This window comes from Nesoenas mayeri (assembly GCF_963082525.1).
Source record: "Nesoenas mayeri genome assembly, chromosome: 1".
NCBI classification, from domain to species: Eukaryota; Metazoa; Chordata; class Aves; order Columbiformes; family Columbidae; genus Nesoenas; species Nesoenas mayeri.
Genome location: NC_137541.1, coordinates 191,247,227 through 191,263,730, shown reverse-complemented (window position 1 = coordinate 191,263,730; position 16,504 = coordinate 191,247,227). Strand labels below are relative to the sequence as shown.

At 36.7% G+C, this 16,504-nt stretch overlaps 1 protein-coding gene across 5 annotated transcripts in view; it reads left to right on the top strand.

Annotated features, from left to right (window-relative positions):
- The window catches only part of PAN3 (poly(A) specific ribonuclease subunit PAN3), a 79,329-nt gene extending 63,067 nt beyond the window's left edge, over window positions 1-16,262 (top strand). For all 5 annotated transcript variants that reach the window (XM_080341678.1, XM_080341676.1, XM_080341675.1 and 2 more), the window contains 7 exons: window positions 1,323-1,488; window positions 1,915-2,002; window positions 7,109-7,248; window positions 8,089-8,218; window positions 11,761-11,825; window positions 12,531-12,669; window positions 15,689-16,262. In XM_080341678.1, the coding sequence (XP_080197804.1) occupies window positions 1,323-1,488; window positions 1,915-2,002; window positions 7,109-7,248; window positions 8,089-8,218; window positions 11,761-11,825; window positions 12,531-12,669; window positions 15,689-15,829 (869 nt within the window). In that variant the 3' untranslated portion in view covers window positions 15,830-16,262. The remainder of the gene's footprint in view (window positions 1-1,322; window positions 1,489-1,914; window positions 2,003-7,108; window positions 7,249-8,088; window positions 8,219-11,760; window positions 11,826-12,530; window positions 12,670-15,688) is intronic.
- Window positions 16,263-16,504: the final 242 nt, after the last annotated feature.

Below are 16,504 nucleotides of genomic sequence, written 5' to 3'. Positions count from 1 at the left end.
CAGTCCTGATCTTTATAATCTAAACCAAAGCACCTTGAACTTGAAAAATGATCTAAAGTTTAAAAACAAAGAAAAGCTCAGAAATGAAAGCTAGGAACACTCCCAACCCATCAGGCCAAAATCAGTAAAATTTCTAAGTAAAAATTTTTCAATAATGTTTCATGTTTTAACTTATATACACATGTGTGTGTACACATGTGAGGACACACAAACTTATTTTGAGCAAGTGCATAGCTGTTTATATGCTCCCATAGGGAGAGAAAAAAACCAACCAAACAAAACAAACTCAAACCCCCCAAGAAACAAATGTTTGGAAGAGAGGAGTGCAGTCAGTTTACAACTGAATTGGATGCTTACATGATTTTACTGAATACTGATGATTTTATTGGTCGCAAAACTAGTAGTGAGGCAACCTCAAAAATGCTTATCCTGTTTTGTAAAATTAAGATGCACTGTCATACTTTGGATGTATTTTCTTCTCTTACCTCAGCTTCATGCCATGGTAACAGTAACAATTTCTTTGTATTATACGCATCTTACTAAAAATAACATTTGTTATCTATATCTGTTTCCATCTGTGGCTCAGTATTACTCAGAAACAGTTTAACATAGAATTTAGGTGTGTGTTTGCAAAGAATTAGTTTTGTTTTTGACACGAGGACTATAAATTCATGTAGAAGGGGAGGAGTGCATTGCTTTCATATGGCCCATTGAATAGGGGTCATGCAGTGATGACTTGTCAGGGAGCTGGGTCACAGCAGAACATACATGAAGTTGTGTCCAGTGATGCTGAGCCACCAAATCTTCCAGTCTGATTTGCCCATGTAATTTGGAACTAGCTTATTACTTTTTTCTTTGTCTTATCAGATGATAATGTGTAATTTTTAAGCCTTCCTACAATAAACGGGGTAAAATGAGATTTGTTGCAGTTGTTGTGGTGCATGCTTATTGTTTCAGAATACCAGCATATTTAGATGTACCGCCTACTTTCAGCGATTTCTTAGTGCTCTTTTCATAATGATTATTCATCCTAAACTTTAAAATCAGCATGGTTTTCCTGAATATGAGAGGGAAAATAATACCACCTAATGAATTGTCAACATTTTAAACCATGGTAGCCTTCAAAAAAACCCCAGCCTAAACCAAACAAGAAAAACCTCAGCCCCAAACTAACCAACTGTTAAAGTATGATAGGTATGTCTCTTGGGGACTGTTAAGAGTTGAATGAAATGTATGTGTAAGTTAATTATATAATTCAAAATATTCTAATTTGAATTTTGATTAGTAGCCTTCTATTGATGCTTGCAATGTTTTGCTTCTAGGTCAGCATGATGGACCTCTACCACGGCAGCATGCTGGATTGCTTCCAGAGTCCTTGATATGGGCATATATTGTGCAGCTCAGTTCTGCGTTACGGACCATTCACACAGCAGGGCTGGCATGCCGAGTCATGGATCCAACAAAGATTCTAGTAACGGGCAAAACAAGGTGATGGAAGTGTTAGTTCTCGCTCTGTTGTTGTGATCTGTGTTCAGGGTAGCTGCTGATCATGCACCTCTTAGGGAAGTAGCAAAGTCTGACTAGGAAGTTCTGTTACTTTTAACTGGCATGAGGCAATGTGCTAAAACTTGTAATTTTTTTTAAACTTCTATAACCATATTTTGGGAAAACTTATGTGTTATTCTCAAAGTACTGTTCAGATCCACTACTGGCAATCTAGAAATTTGTTGATTTATTTGTAAACTGAAGATTTTTTACTATTTTATCAAATAGTAAAACTAGTTTTTTCTGCTTCATAGTAATTTACTGAGTACTGATGACGTTTACCATATCAAAGTATTCTATGAATGCTACAGGAAAAATCGAGTAACCAACAAAATTTAATGACACTTCTTTCTTTTCTCATTCCTAAAGGTTACGAGTTAATTGTGTTGGGATCTTTGATGTTTTGACATTTGACAACAGTCAAAATAATCCACTGGCATTAATGGCTCAATTTCAGGTAAGGCGCCAGACCATAGTTAGGTTGGTGACTTGACATAGGGAATACTGAAAACCAGTGTGATTCCTTTTGGAAGACAAGTATTTTAATTAAACTATAGTCCGGTATGTCTGTCTCTAAATAACTGTACTTTTTTCATTCCTAATTTGATCTTGGTTCTGCTATGCATTGTTGAAATTTGCTTGTAATTTAGAAAGGAGAATGCTCATTTTGCTTTCTTTTGCTTCTGAAATTTTAGCTAACTCAACAAACAGGATGAATTATTAGTATTCAATGAACTTAAGTCAGAAGTGGTTGGAAATACAAATTTATCAAAGGAAGGAGAAGAAAAATCTAGTGTTAGAGATCAAAAAATCATGGTCCAGTAACAGTTCTTGCTCTTTCTCTTTTGTTATTTTAACAAAAATAAGTATTGAATACCTGTTCACAGAGGAGTAAGATCTTCTAAGTGACTGCACTAAGGCCTTTTCCTCAGTCCTAAAAGGTTCTAGTGTACCTTTATTTTAGGCTCCTAGTTTTTCTGTGCTCTCCTGACATTCTCTGAAGTGTAGACTCTGCATAGTTCCTGAATTAAGAAGAATCTCTTTAGACTTAACAAACTATTCCACAGTGACCTGGAACATCACTGAGTACAGGAGGTGTCTTCCACTCAGGGTAAAGTGCATTGCTTCAGCAGTCATCACATACCCTGTCCATACTGGGAGTGAAAGACTACAGCAGGGAGTTGGATTTAATTTATTTTCATTAATTGAGCTTATTCACTGTGAGAAATCTGCTTATTCAGAGTCTTCCAGTAATAAATGAAATGTTTCAACCTTGGCCAGGCAGAAAGTAGTTTATTGGAGACCATGTCCTAAAACATAGCAACTTTTTTTTGAATGATACAGTAAAGCCATTTTCAGTGTACTTTGAGTAGTACATCAAAGGATTCTGTGCTCACCCTAAGCTACATATCAATGGGCTTTTGGTAATAATTCTGTGGAAGACAGCTGAGAGAAGATAGGAATACATGCAAGCAAGGGATTCAGTGTCTAAAACTGTAATGAGATTTTTTAAAATCTAAATACTACTTTAAATTTATTTTAATTGCATCTGGGATGGAGATCCTCTTGAGATACTGTGACATTCAAGTAATTTTAAAGCAAAACATTTCATGTACTTGGAGGTATAAGTCTAAAAATACTTGCAGGTACATGAGTCTGTCAAAAGCATTTACCATTGTGGCAGCCCAACACTTGGCAACTAACTTGCTTGTTAATGCCTATATTTGTTTAGAGGGGATGGTTTTGCTTTTTTAATACATTGTTAATATCCAAATTGTTCAGGAATAACTGCTAATCCTGAAAAGAAATACACTTAAATATCTAGTTTAGAAGATCTAAACTGGAGTTAGAAAATATTGTATTGCCTTTTTTTTTCACTTCCTCTAGAAGGGCTTGGCTTTCACTGTCCATTTTGTTCATTCAAAGATCCTGGACTGAGTTCATTCCTTGAAATTCAGGAGTCATTTATCATCCTCTACCTTTGTTTGTCCTAGCCAGATAAAATTACAAAATAACAGCTGCTGCTTGTCCTTTTTCCTCTTGATCCATGACCCAGTTCCTGAATTCCTCTGAGACTCCTGTGACTGTTAAAAATGTAGGTTATCTCTTGGTCTGCTGCCCAGCTAATATGCATTTCCTTGTTGCTGTCTTCAATGGAGGAAGGTATTTTTGTTAGCATTTGTCACTTTCTGGCCATTTCCCATTGTTAATATAGATAGGAAGGAGTTGGACTGAACAGCAAAAGGCTGTGCAAAAGGAATGCAATTGTTCTTTACAATCTTTGTTAAACACATGAATTTATATGATCATTTCAGAGTTAAATGAAGGCACAATAAGGGAAGCTAAAAAGAATTAAATGAAATATGAATTGCTGTTTACATTAAAACCAAAGTGTTAAATCTTATAAATTCCAGCACATAATTTCTCACACCTGAGTCCTTCAGTGTTGTGTCAGTCAGGCATGAGATACAGATGGGAAAATGGTAAATGGTGGTGTAGAAAGCAGTAAAAAGGCTTAATAAATATTTCTGTATTTGGAATAAAATGAAGGTGAGTCCTCTCCATTAAAAAAAATGAGAAAACAGGTTTTATTGATTTAACAAGGGCTATAAGGTTACATTTGCTCAAAGTAAATATTTGTAACTCAGCAGACCAAAATAACTTCCACATATACATCTCCCAATTTAAAGAAACTAGTTGAAGAGGCATCTGAAATATTAATGTTTGCTTTACAAAAATAAATAATAAAATCTAGGAACTTGGAGGGACTTCTAAGTGCAATTCCAGAACTTAAAAGGATAGGTGAATCCACAGAATTGTAGAATGGATGAGATGATATTGATCCAAGCAAAGCAGTGGAACTGGATAAACAGAAATGTCACTTTCAAAGAAAGAGTTTATGGGAAATGGATCTTGTAAAAAATAAGATTTATTTGACTAGCTTACACATCTGAAAAATAAACCCAAGTCTGTAAAATGCTGAGGTATCTCCAGGGCATTTGGCATAGTAGCACATACTTTTTAATATTAAAAATATATATATGCAGAAGGGAAAGGGTACCTATTCAATTAAACTTCAAATTGCTCCCTGACATATTTTAAATACATTTGGTAACAGGGAGATACTAATGAAGAGGACTGTTTCTGAATTTATCTTCTAGGGGCTGCTTTTTAGACTAATGCTATTTAATATCGTCTAGTTCATTAACAGAAATAAAATTTCTACTAGCAAAGCTTTCAGGAGATAAGACAACATGTTATTACAGGTTGCAGTTATTAATTGAATTGCTAATTAAATGGTTATTAGTTGTATGTAAGGTACATTTTTGAACAAAAGGCAGCCTGTACTTAAAAGCTGTAAAGCTTTTCCTTGACAATGAAAATCAACTTAGTATGACTTAGAAGTCACTGTTGATAGTTACTGTAGTAAAAGTCTTTTGGCAGGTCTGTGGCAAAAGGAACTGGTGTGACCCATAAATACCTGAAAAGCTCATATGGAGTATAAGCAGGGAAATGATCGTGGCTGGGGTTGATCTGTACCTTGTACTAGGCAGCCTACTATAGGAATACAGCATTAATTTCCGGAGTCCCTTCTCCAGGGAGGTCTAGTAATTGTTCTGTGCCTCCTTTAACCTCTCTCTGTCTGGAAGCAGGAAGAGCTGAATCTGTTGACATGTTCAGAAGCAGGGTTAGGGTTTAATAGGCATATGTGGATTTCTTCCTTATAGAAGAGATGGTTCACCCCAGCTTCTTGGAAGTTGTGTTCCCTATCTGTGTGGGTAGTGTGTCAGTGGATGGTAGTTTGATCCCTTCCAAAATAGGAATCTGACTCCCTTAAGTCTTCTTGGTCTATTCCCCTGTCTTATTTGACTCAGGAAAAAAAATCTACCTATCTTTGTACACTTACGAAACATAAACCATGGGCCATTGTAATAACATTTTATTGCAGATTTTCAGCTGCCAGTCAGTAGTGAGGTGCCTCCAGAGAGCAATTCACCTTGCTCAAAATCTGAATTGTCTTGCAGAGTACAGATATCTTTATTCTATCAGACTAACTGAATTGCTTGAAGGTCAAGTTAATAAAATTAGTGGAATGAATCCAAGCCACTTCTGCAACTAAAACAAGTTAAGCATGTAATTTGAATTGTGTGTGTTTGAGGCTGAATTGGTGTGTTGTATCATGTCTGCCAGTTTTTCTATTAGATGTACTTTGCAAAACAAACAAAAATTAATGTTGCAAGTCAGATGCTCAAAAACCCCACAGAAGCCTGGAATTAGAATTTCCTGGCTAATGTTAATGTAGACTCTTTCTTAAGCATTTTTAAAATTGAATGCAGTCTGTATTATGAAAACATCTTTGTAAAGGAAGACTAGTTTTTCACAGGGTCTTGCCAGAAGTTTTAAGTTTTGTGTGTATTGGTCAGGGTTGTTCGATAGCAAATTTATTTAGTAGACATATTTATGAATTATTAAAAGTTGAAAGGTGTTAAGTGTAGAGGACTGCAGGAACAAGAAAGATCATCTTATGGCTCGTACAAATACATACATATTTCTAAGTCTTTTGGAAGGGGAAAAAAACAACAAAAATGCTATTATGCTAGGTGACAGATGTCTCTGTATAGAATCCACATCACCAAGTTTCCTCTGTTTAGTACTATAGTAGTGTCCTCAGGTGCTCAAATTGACTACTTGGTGGTGGAAGCAAATTCGTTCCCACCAGGATGGAGTGAGTTTGCTCATTTTACTTTGCTAAAGTACGAAGGAATGCTGATACTCAGGAATCCCTGGTTCCATAGGAATGCCAGTCCCATTTCCTTCTCCAGCACTTTGTTGTCCTTATTTGTCTCGTTTTCTATGTCCTGTTTCTGTCTTCATTAGCTGCAAGAGTACTGTGCTTTTTAACTTCTGCAATGTTGTGTATCCATGTTTAAGTCACGCTACTTAATCATACTTGATATGGAAACAGCAGGGACATTAAGAGACTTGGAAATGTTTTCATTACTCTGTCCCTCAGCGCCTGGGAGATGTGGCTGCAGGGAAAGCTCTGCTCAGCCATGCAGCCAGAGGCAGGCGAACGTAGTTACCCCTCTGGGTAACCAGTGTGGAAAGATATGAGTCCAGAAAATGATGTTTCTGTTGTAGTAAGTCATCCTTGATATGTATTTCTGCATCTCATATTAGGAGGACTTGCCACCAACTCCTTAACTCCTCAGGAGCAAGCGTGTGGGTGGTTAGGAGAGTCTCTTTGCAGACCTTCTGCTCACTACATAAGAGTTCTCTCTGGTTCTAAAGCTACTACTTCAGCTAAAAATAGGTAAATTTTAAGCATTCAGATATAAATGTAATACCTAGAAATTACTAGGTATCGGGACAGATTTTCCTTGGTATGTTTTAACTACTATAACTTGGACAGTTGTATTGAACTATAATTTGAAGAGCACTTATTTTAGTTGCTTAAACTCTTCTAACATTATTGAAGAACTATCTTTTTTTAAATGCCATCTAGTACCCTAGGTAATATTTATCTATACTAAAAATCTTATCTGTGTGTTTTCCTTGTTAGCAAGCAGATCTGATCTCCCTGGGGAAAGTTGTATTGGCTTTGGCTTGCAATTCTTTATCAGGAATTCAGAGAGAGAATTTGCAGAAAGCAATGGAACTGGTGACAATCAACTATTCCTCTGATCTGAAGAATCTGATTTTGTAAGTTTGCTACTACATGTTTGGGGGTTTTTTTGTTTGTTTAAAAAAAAATTAAAGGAAATTATTAATTTTTAAACATACAAATGAAAGTGTCGTAATATTTTCAGAAGCAAATAAGATTAGATATAACTACTGACATAGAGTTGTCTGCATGCCTTTTCAATGCATTGTTAAACATTATAATTTAGAATGAATTTGTATAATATGTATTTTTATGATATATCTAATCAAATCAATGTGCTTTCTTTGCTAGCTGCAGTTAAAGCTCCTGATAAGAATTTAATTTCCAGTTTAAGCAAAACAAACAAGCATTTCAATTTGTCTTCAATCCTGGGCTTTTTTCCCTATTACCTAAGTAGCGATGTGGTAGTCTTATCTCACAGTTCAGAGTGTGTTGGGAAATAGGCACATTGCTTTTTTGACCAAAGGGTTGAGTGCTAGTTTTTCTTGTCTGTGTATTATTGCTCTTAAGAGGAGAAATGGTGACTATACTAGCCTAAGAGGAAAAAGTAGAAATCTCTGTCCGCTCCCTTATTTGAAAAACAGTTATGCGACAAACTGAATCTTGGAGTCTTCTGTCTTTTCTGAGTACGTTCTTGCTGTTTGAGTGGGTGAACTATGTGTTTCCGTGAAAGTGCACTCCCATCTTGTATAAATAATTGACTGGGTATATATAAGTTAACATGTTTTCTCTGTTAATATATATTTTAAGAAATGCTGCAATTGTCACTTCTGTGTATTAAATAGACATCAGGGTCAGTTATAAAATCATAATAGGAAGAGCACTGACATTTGCAGCATGTTTAAGTAATCTTTTGGACGGTGGGAATATCTTGGCAGGTATTTGCTGACTGACCAAAACAGGCTTCGCAGCGTAAATGATATCATGCCTATGATTGGTGCACGATTCTACACTCAGTTGGATGCTGCTCAGATGCGAAATGATGTTATAGAGGAAGACCTTGCAAAGGTAAATAATTCAGTAATTCCTACCGGGAGTCCTATAGTCAGTGTTCCTACAGTGGTACCTTAAGAGGGACTGTTTTCTACTGTTTTTTGTTTTGCTTTGTTTTTCTTTTTTCTGTTTTGTTTATCAGCCTAAGTAATCTGCCTGCAGACTTGAGAACTCTGAGCTTCAAGGTGTTATAAGTCCAAAAGCTCCAATAACCACAAGCTTTAGTATGTCTTCAGCTGGGCTTTGACTGAAGTACCATATTCATGTCCAACCAGCAGTGTTGAAAAATATGTTCTTTATAGAATGGTTAAAAAGTGGTATTCTGAGTCAATAACAATGTCACTGCATGCTGTATCATCTAGTTTGTATTAGAGGTTATACAGCAAAAAATGTTACCTTTAAATTTCTGAAAACATTTGGGTTCTGGTATCCCTTCACTTATGTTTTCCTTTCCAAATGAATGCTAGGTCATGGAGGTCAAGGCTGCCATCCTCAGTTTCCCTGAAGTGTGCCCCTCCTGCTGTGGGGGTCTGTCTGGTTAGAGTGTCAAGTTCAGTCAAGGTATCAAGTGCTAGCTACAATGGAAATACATATTTTGTCCCACGTTAACGTGTATTTGTTCAACAGGAAAAGTGTCTGCTGTTCAGAAGCCACTGACCACATGATTTTCTAACAAGACAGAGATACATTACAGAAAGCTTCCATGTTGCTGCCTATATGTGTAAGATAGGATATTATGTTTTTAAGGAATTAATCAAGTCCTGGACTCCTTTCGTTTACATGCCCTCATTGACAATTTTTATTTTAAAAGGCAGTAGACTGCTGGTTTGGATTCTTGTGAACTGATTCTCTTAACTTCTCCACTATTGGCCTGTATGATAACTGTTTTCCCTCCTTAATGAAAGATCTTGAAATCTATCAGAAGTAAAGAGCTGTGGAAGAGCAAGTCCATTTCTACTTTGGATGCAAAGGTGTAGATAATGGGTGCTTACTATTTCTGTCACATTCAGTCACTACTCGTGCTCTGAAGACGTTTAAGATCATTTCATGTTAAAGTGACTCAGTGTGACTGCACAAATTTCAGCGGGTAGATCTTTTCCTATAACAAAGATGGAGATTTTCTTGTAATCAACATTAAGCACTCCACACTTTCAGTCAGGTGTTTACAGCAGTTGCTTATCACTGGCAGATGAGCAGAGCCACTACAAATCCAAGTTGTTGCATAGCCCCCAGTTTGACAATAGCTGTTTGCCTGGCAGTGATAAATAGCAGCTGCTAATTATCTGTCATACTAACTTGTTTGTACTGCTATATTCTCTGTAACATCAGAGCTATCCCTTAAGTCTCGCCTGGTACCTTCTCTTCATTATTGCCTCAAAGCAGATGCTTAGGGGGTGCTTAGTACAAGACTAGCATGTATTATATTTTTTTCCTCATATTCAAGCACACAGCTGCACCTTAAAGATTTGGAAGCTGGAAGTGGTTTGTATGTAGTTAATAACTTTTTATTGAAGCCATGAATATGTTGTTACTTTCATAACCCTTATGTTTCACACAACGGTGACCTCTTTATTCTGTCCCTTTACTTCCTCACCTTAATATGCTCATCATCTGCATGTCACACCATTCAAGCATGCAAAGCCTGAGTTTTTCAGGTCCTCTGATCCCCTCTATGGAAGAGCTCCCTGCCTTACAGGCTGACAAGCCTGTAGAGAGAATACCTGGAGAGTTAGTGCCACTGTTGTTGCTCAGCTCTGTCACCATTGACTGGGAATCTGCAAGGCAGTGGCATTCATACAGATGTGGATTTGGCATTTGTGTATTTGGCTGCATTCCAAAATATTATTTGCAGGTTGTATTCACCTCTGCTAACTGGACGAGGTAAGTCTTCCCTGACAGTCTGTAAGTGTAGCTAGAATTAGTTTATGTGCACTTACAGCCCAGAAAGCCAGTCATACTCTGGGCTGCATCAAAAGGAGTGTGGCCAGCAAGTTGAGGGAGGTAATTTTGCACCTCTGGTGAGACCCCACCTGGAGTCTTGTGTCGAGCTCTGGAGCCTCAGTATAGGAAAGACATGGATCTGTTGGAGAGGGGCCAGAGAAGCCACAGAAATGATCAGAGGACTGGAACAGCTCTCCTATGAGGACAGGCTGAGAGAGTTGGGGTTGTTCAGCCTGGAGAAGAGAATACTTTAGTGTGGCCTTTTGGTACTTCAAATGGGCCTCTAAGAGAGATGGGGACAGACATTTTAGCAGGGCCTGTTGTGATAGGACAAGGGGTAATGGTTTTAAACTAAAGGAGGGGAGATTTGGGCTAGGCATGAGGAAGAATTTTTCTACAATGAGGATGGTGACACACTGGCACAGGTTGCCCAGAGAGGTGGTAGATGCCCCATTCCTGGAGACATTCAAGGCCAGGCTGAACGGGGCTCTGAGAACCTAATCTAGTTGAAGATGTCCCTGCTCATGGCAGGGATGTTGGACTCGATGAGCTTTGAAGATCCCTTCCAACTCAAACTATTGTATGATTCTATGAGTTGTGGTACAAGCTGTTCTGCTGTGTGTTTTTTAGACTGGTAATAGAAGTCTTACAACCCATAGGTTGTCTGAGGTCAAGCTATCATCACCTTGACCTACTTTACTGTGCACACTAATCTACTCCAGACTGAATTCATTTGAAATCAATATGATTGTTCATGGAATGAGATGCAGCTTAGCACGAGTAATGTTGGAGAATGAGTAATATCAGGAGAGAACCTTTTCCCTGCCAACTTTGTGCAGCTTTTACTTAAACAAAAGATTAATCCACAGTCTAATGTAAGCTAGGATGTAACTCTTTTTACTGTGTCCTAAGTGATGAGAAAAAAGTATGAAATCAATTTTAATTGCATGTATTCTAAGCGTGTGTAATTCTAATTTTCTGTCTTTTGTGTGAGCTTATTCTTATTGCTTTGTCATTGATGGACTCAGAATTTATGCTAAGAATTAAATTCTAGGTTTTTTTTTTTAAAAGCTTGTTTCAAAATTACGTTTGGAATCAATTGTAATTTGAATGTTGGTCTGTTATTGTTGCTAAATGTTTACTAATAATGGCTTACAAAGCATTTCTGAAAAATCTGATTGATTTTGTTCCTTCTCATCTTCAGCTGAAATAAGATATTATACTATATATTTCTACAGGTGTTGATAGCTGTGTGTAAATATATTACCATATTCTTCTAGTTTAACTTATTTTATCATACCTGTAGGTATAGGCTGGCAAGAGACTAGACTTATGTTTCCACAAAAAAATAGATTGCCTGATCCAGTTCCTGCTGGGGCAGAAAGGTGGTGTTAGCTGTTAAATTTCCACATTATAATTGGAGTATGAAGTGCTAAAATGAGCATTGTGCTACTGATACACTATATAATGCATTTGATATTTTTCTGAAAAAATTACTATCTTCTTACAATAAATAAATCATTGTAATTAATAGTGCTTACTACTGTAGATCTTTTGCAAATAGGTATCTTAATTTTGTATTTCAGAAGTTTAATAACCTCTTCCTTGTTTTCTAGGAGGTGCAAAATGGAAGGTTGTTTAGGCTTCTAGCAAAATTGGGAACAATCAATGAGAGGCCAGAGTAAGAAATTCTTGTTTTCATGGTGTAGAGGATGTAAAGCCCAGTTTGCAATGCAAAGTTTCTTCTTTCATAAATTTAAGCTAAACAATTTCCCTATGTTTGCTCTTGAAGAAATGGGTATTTAAGAAGCCTTCAGAAATTAAGATAAGCAACTTTGACCAAAATTTTAAATAAAGGAGAAGACTGCAAATAGATGTGCCAAAGTTGCCTCAGTTTTTTTTGGTAGAGTTTCTCTTAGCAGTCTCTTGTGAGTGACAGTAGTTTTTGAGGACATCCATAGTTTGCTTTAACTGTAGCAAACAATGTAAATATTGGTTTTAACCTAGATATTTTTTTAATGAACTACTACATAGAAATGAAGTGTTCATGATCTGTTTTCCATCCTATTGAATAGACTTGTAGCTGCGTTGGCAATGCTGGTTTCTACCATTTACATGTTAAACTTGTTGAAGGTAACTTGCTTCCGTTACTTTTCTGTGAGCCTCTGTTAGGCATCAGCCTCAGGTACTTCAGCAGCTGAGAAACTCTGGATATCTTATCTTCTGTTTGTGGCAGATGGGAGACTGCTGTTTAATTGCAAATTGTAACAGGTAGCTTAGCAGAGCAGTAATATTGCTCAGTTTACATTGAAAAGTCATGTATATCTGTGAGTTTTGATTTTTATTAACTTTCTGAGCTTTAATATGAACCTTTGTCTTATACCAGGTTTCAGAAGGACCCAACGTGGTCAGAAACTGGAGACAGGTATTTACTAAAGCTCTTTCGAGATCACCTTTTCCATCAGGTGACAGAAGCGGGTACTCCTTGGATTGACCTCAGTCACATTATCTCATGTCTTAACAAGGTACACTGTACTTGGGTTAGCTTCTAAAAATTTGTTTGGGTTAACTTGCTTTGAAGTAGAATATTTTAAAGAAAGCTAGCATTGGCAGGTTAATTCTGTTGATTTAACTGGTTATTTTCCCTCTGTTTTGGATGAAAACAATGTATTCACTTAGCTAATACTCAAACACTTATGGATATTTTAAATAAACTTAGTGTATTAGTATTAAAACTTAGAATTCAGTAATGTAGCATGAGATACAATAACTTTTCATGCTAGAATGCATTGGATACTGTGGATAAGCAATGCTGGTCCCTTTATGCTACTCTGGTCTTTCAACACAGCATAAAGGATCCATAAAACTCCGTTAACTGGGGGAGGTTATCACAGAGGATGGTCATAAGGCAAGAGGATCCATTCCTAAACTGCTGAACGGAGTAGGAGACAGGAGGGAAACTGCAATAGAAATTTGTGCAAAATCCTTACCTTCTAGAACAGTGCTAGCAAATTTCTGTGACTTAATGTTGAGTCCACTTCCGATAACTTCCCTAGCCTCTCTAGCCCTTTATTTTCCAAGGCTAATTTAACAAAGCTACTTGCAGTTTTGCAAGAGCTGCACCATTAGCAAAATTTTAGCTGAGTGCTCCCCTGATTAATAGTGGGAGATGTGTGAGAGACCACAAGATCTTCAGTAGTTGTACAACTTGTCTTGCTCCATAAATAAAAAAAGTACTTGGTGTTTTTTTTTTTTTTAACAGATCTGCTTTCAACTTACTTTATGTTGTTTTGCTAAACTTAATTCATAGGAGACTAAGATGCTATTTCTTGCCTTTTTTTTAAGCTGCTTGGTCATTCCACTCACTGTTCCACTCACTCTGTAGAGAACGGTGATGCAGACACTGACAGTATGCAGTTTCAGTGGCTAGTATTTTCTTTCTAGGATTAGGATAGCCAACTTTCTCTTCCAGAAGAAAATGAATATATTCAGATCTTTTGACATGTAACAACTGACTTAACTACAGTTATATCTACTTCTAAATAGTTTGGGCTTTTGACCTCCTGTTAGACCACTACTGTGCATTTCTTTAACCTCCTTTTTATCTTTCTGGTTGGTGTCTGTAATCACTTTAAAAAGGACATTAAAGGGATTGAGGCTAAATCAAAAAGAAAGCATGTTGATATTCAAATAGGCAGTGAAATGCCATCATGATTTGAAAGCAGTGACCCGTACAGTACTGTAGCAAGAGGGGACAGTCCTGAATTCGTAGGTCAGGTAAGAGATGGTGTCAAAGAATGCCTTGTTCTATAAATGTTCATGGCTTACGTTTTTAAACAGAGGCTCTTCTCTTCTGTGGTTGTGGGCTCAGCACACACAAAAAAAATGTGAAGTTTATGTAGCTTACTTTGGAAATACACTCTAAAAAATACTTCTGAAACCGCTGTGTGCACTAGTAGAAGTGGTTATTTGGGCTCTCCTGCTACCCTTCAAAATCATTAATTTTGAATGAAAATTACTCTATTTAAAAAAAATATCTTTTTTCCAGCGTGACGTTTTGGGGATCTTTTCAGCTGAGATATTGATTTACACCTTCACAGGAGGAGAGAAAGCCATAAATATTGACGTTTCTAGGTAGCTGTGTGGTTTTCTTAATACAGGTCTTCCATATCCTACATTAATTAATTCACTGATTTCTTGTATGATGCTAATGGAAATAGTAGACAAAATTTCACAAACACCCTGATCATGATAATATTTTGTTATGGATGTTGGAAGAGACTGGTGGGTTTATTCTACTTTACAAGAATTAAAAGCTAATTGGCTTGCTGTTGTCTTTCTGAAGTGATTCACAAAGGAACTTTAAATATAGCAGGTTCCAGTTTTTAAGGTTATGTTGAGAAGTTGATTTTAAAAGACAAATACAAGAAATTTTTAACTTGCTGTGTTGCTCCAGACAGCAACTAATGGAACCTCTTAGTGACAAATTTAATTTCTTTTGCTACTCCGTACAACATTATAATACATTGAATCCTACTGGGGTTGTATTTCCAAAGTTTGTCTCAATGATGTCATATCCCACTTTTTTCTTCCCCACCTTCTGTATTAGAACAAGAAAGTTTGTAGTGTCACGTATTTGGATATATCAATATATTGACTAAAACGGAGTCATTATAAGGGAGTCTGACAATTCTCCATTGATGAACATTTCTTGGAAACAGGAGAACATAAGATGTAGTGTTGGAAGGGACTTCAGCACATATAGTAGGATATTCCTCTGTTCCAAATTAGTATTTGGAGTGCATAGTGTAACATACAGGTGTTTAACATTGAATTTGAGAAGTCAGAACAAAACAGAAAAAAATGTGGACCAGACCTTAACCCCAAGTTATCTATTTGTTTATGGATAATAAATAGGTAATCTTCTGGGGTGTGTTGTTATGGTGATGTTTTGGGGTTTTTTTGTTGTTGTGGGTGGATTTTTTTTGTTTGTTTTGGGGGTTTTTATTTTGAGTAAGGGGTGAAATGTACCATACAGCTTATGAACTAGTTCGTTTCCAGTACTGCCAAAAATGCGAGGTTTGGATTTCTACCAGTTTTCAGAGTACCTTGGGCTGGTCCATCCATTATTTCATTTTACAGTGGGCAAGTAATTTACTTACGTGGAGGCTTGTGGATCTTATGTGTAAAATGTAATGTCAAAAGTGGTTTTGTTCATCAGGAGCTATATGGAAATTTTGCTAGGCTTTCTAGACAGAGGAAGGTAGCATTGCAGGATTATTAGCTTTATGTAAAGGGAATAAAACAATGGTAACCTAGTCCAAAGGTCTGGAATGTCCATCAGGTTAAGACCAAAATGTCTCGATTTTTTGGCAAGTACATTGTTGCGGTGCAAGTTGGATCCTTTCTTTCTGTGGTGTTAGCAGATTTGAACTGCACCACAACAATGTACTTGCCAAAAAATTGATTGCTTTTGTTATTGGGGAAATGTTTTGCCATTTCTTTCACACTTCTTTTATTTTATCTTTTGCATTCTTGTTACAGTTAGATGCTGGTGTGCCAGAAAAAATAAGCCTCATTTCCAGAGATGAGAAGAGTGTACTTGTGGTAACTTACAGCGATTTAAAACGCTGCTTTGAAAATACTTTTCAAGAACTGATTGCAGCCGCAAATGGTCAGTTGTAGTATTTGCTGAAAGCATGCAGGACATTGCTGAGGAACTTAACCAATAGCAAATTGCACTACAGCTGAATTGTTGTTGTCATCTCATTTCACATTTGGGAAACAAACAGGAGATGAGCAAAGCTGCTTGCACTTCAGTCAGGTACACTGTTACTTGAAGGGAAGAATGTTTCACTTATCCTAGAGCTAAGGCTGCCATTGGAGGCTTTATCTGTGAAGAATTTATTTTAGATTAAGGAACACATCAGGTGCATGATGTTCCTGCTTTTATTTTTTCCACTTGTATATGCACTAATTTTAATTTTTTTAAGACTTTTCTGATCTCTGAAGTTTTGCCACATTGTATACTTAAGGGAAACTCTTTGCAAGGACATTTCTGGGATACATTTTTGTCACTGAGGATATAGCAAAATTTATTCATTTTTTATATTATTTGCACCCAGAATAGCATAAAGGACCAGGTAAATAATTTAATAGAAATTGTGTTCTATCAATGACCGTTTAGTTTGTAACCTTTGTAAAAGTGTGTTGTATGCAAGCTCTGTATGCCACCCACTGTTAGCTCAAAGAAATGTGAGAAGACAAAACTTTTTAAAACCAGTCAAGTGAAGTATCAGTGAATTGACAAAGAAGGAAAGTCCCCCGTCATTTGATTTGAACTTTGTCTAAGCAAAGTGA